This window comes from Neopelma chrysocephalum, unplaced genomic scaffold (assembly GCF_003984885.1).
Source record: "Neopelma chrysocephalum unplaced genomic scaffold, ASM398488v2 Primary Assembly neopelma1_292, whole genome shotgun sequence".
NCBI classification, from domain to species: Eukaryota; Metazoa; Chordata; class Aves; order Passeriformes; family Pipridae; genus Neopelma; species Neopelma chrysocephalum.
Genome location: NW_020897954.1, coordinates 87800 through 90139, shown reverse-complemented (window position 1 = coordinate 90139; position 2340 = coordinate 87800). Strand labels below are relative to the sequence as shown.

The 2340-nt window shown below is 39.9% G+C and overlaps 1 protein-coding gene across 1 annotated transcript; it reads left to right on the top strand.

The window, feature by feature from the left end:
* Positions 1 to 670: 670 nt before the first annotated feature.
* On the top strand, positions 671 to 1387 carry LOC113978137 (olfactory receptor 6B1-like). Its single transcript, XM_027704847.1, has one exon. It carries the CDS (start codon positions 728 to 730, stop codon positions 1385 to 1387), a length of 660 nt encoding a protein of 219 aa, XP_027560648.1. The 5' UTR covers positions 671 to 727.
* Positions 1388 to 2340: the final 953 nt, after the last annotated feature.

The following is a 2340-nucleotide window of genomic DNA, read 5'->3' as shown; positions in this document are numbered from 1 at the left end:
TCAAGGCAAGTTTCCTTTACACGAGTCCAGTCACTCAGAAAGAATGTGCTTTTATCTAGATCTCTTGTCATTAGTGGCCATCTGGGGGGTAGCTCGGAACTGAGATCAAAAGCACATTAGCACATTTATTAATGTTGCCTCTTCCCTTTGACTGTCTTTTCAGTGAAGCTAGGGGTAAGAAAGTCTGTGAGGAAATCAGCGAAGCCTAAGCATTTTCTTGAAGCGAGGATCTGAATCACCAATTCTGCTATAGGCCTCAAACATTTTCAGAATTTGCTAAATAATAAAGAATGTCAATTAAACAACTGGTGTGGAATGTCTACTTAAATTGAGTATTTGTGACTCCAGTATGAAAAGGATGCTTGGGGGAGATAATACAAGATGTTTCTTATTGCTTTATTTTTCCTCCTTACACATTCCAGGTTTTCAAGGTCATCATGATACAAGAAAATGATACTCACATCCATGAGTTCATCCTCTTGGGATTCCCTACCATCATAGAGCTACAGGCTCTATTGTTTGTAATTTTCCTCATTGTATATTTGCTGACTGTCATTGAAAACATAGTTATCATCACTTTAGTCATAAGAAATCACCAGCTCCACAAGCCCATGTACTTTTTCTTAGGCCATCTAGCTTTTCTAGAGGCCTGGTACATCTCAGTCACTGTTCCTAAATTGTTGGTCAACTTTCTGGTGAAGAATAAGAACATCTCCTTACAGGATGTATGGCCCAACTCTACTTTTTCATTGCCCTGGTCTGTACTGAATGTGTCCTTCTGGCTCTCATAGCCTATGACCGCTGTGTGGCCATCTGCAAACCGCTGCACTACACAGTCATCGTGAACCACAGAGTCTGTGTGCACCTGGCCGTGGGCTCTTGGCTGGTTGGCTTTCTGATGTCTCTGCTAAAGGTCTTCTTCATTTCCCAGCTCTCCTTCTGCAGCCCTGGTGTCATCAACCACTTCTACTGTGACATCAGCCCTTTGCTCAACCTTTCTTGCACTAAGCGGTTAGTTGCAGAGATGGTGGACTTTGTCTTGGCCTTGCTTATTTTGTTGATTCCCCTCTCTGTCATTGTAATTTCTTACATGTGCATAATCAGCACCATTTTGTTCATTCCCAAGGCCCAGAACAGGAAGAAAGCCTTCTCCACCTGTGTTTCTCACCTGCCTGTCGTTATCATCTTCTTCTCAGCCACCCTCTTCATGTATGCCCGACCCAGGAGTATACACTCCTTGGATCTCAACAAGCTGGTTTCTATAATTTATACTATAGTCACTCCAGTGCTAAATCCATTCATTTACTGTCTGAGGAACCAGGAAGTAAAAGATATTTTGTGGAAAGTCATGGCTGCTCTCTCCAGAGTTTCAGCATCTGATCACTAATATAATGCTTGGAAGATAGTCTTCTGACTGAATTTTTCTGTATCCTATGAAAGTCTAATAAGACTTTGACAGAAATGGGAATTATGCTTTTCTTTCAACATCAATAGTTAAGAATTCCCTCTCCTGATTCAATCTGCATGTTCAGCTAACATCAATGAATGCTCATACTACATGAATGTAAAAGAAGGTATTTCTACTGTACTTATTACACATCATTCCTGAGGAGTAGAAAAGACAATAAACATCATCACCTTCCTTTAATTATATCTTTGGTATGCATCAAAGAACAATATTGCATTCTGACTCTGATCCAACTTAAAATGAACTTCAAAGAACTTGAGGCAACAAATAAATAGTTATGTCAACCTTTTTTCACAGGGATTAGCATGGGAACTTCGGTAATTCAGATTATATGAGTCATTTTAGATAGCTGCCATAGGAGAACATGAATCAACACTGAGAAGTTCCTTTGTTACTAACTTCAAATATAACTTTGAGAAGTAACTGTGATTCACAAAACAAACTTTTAAGTTCGGGGAAGAGGGTTAATTTGCATAGTTTGATTTCCATTTTAAATGCTAAGCAAGTCTCCTGATTTTCAAGTGCTCTTTTCCTCTGGTCCTTCTGTATTGCATGAGGAGATATAAGCACTGAAGAAGAATCAGTTGTCTAAACACAGGCACCTAACAGCATTTCTGATGCCATATGGTATCTATACAGACACTGGACCTGTAGGAGTCCTGATCTTTCCTGAGGTAACGTTCAAAGGAGAGGGTCAAGAAGAACTTGAAGCAATTCAAGAGAAAAGACAAAGAGGTCATGAAGTAACAAATGCAGCAGGCTCTTACACAAAGACATTCCTTTACATGGATAGAGATGCCTAGTCATATTTCAAATGTCCTTCTCTCCAGAAAGGTTAAGGTCTTGCCAAAGGTCTTGAGTGAGATGTCAGA

Coding starts and splice junctions, on each gene's coding strand:
- LOC113978137 (XM_027704847.1), top strand. CDS start 728: ATGGCCCAACTCTACTTTTTCATTGCCCTGGTCTGTACTGAATGTGTC.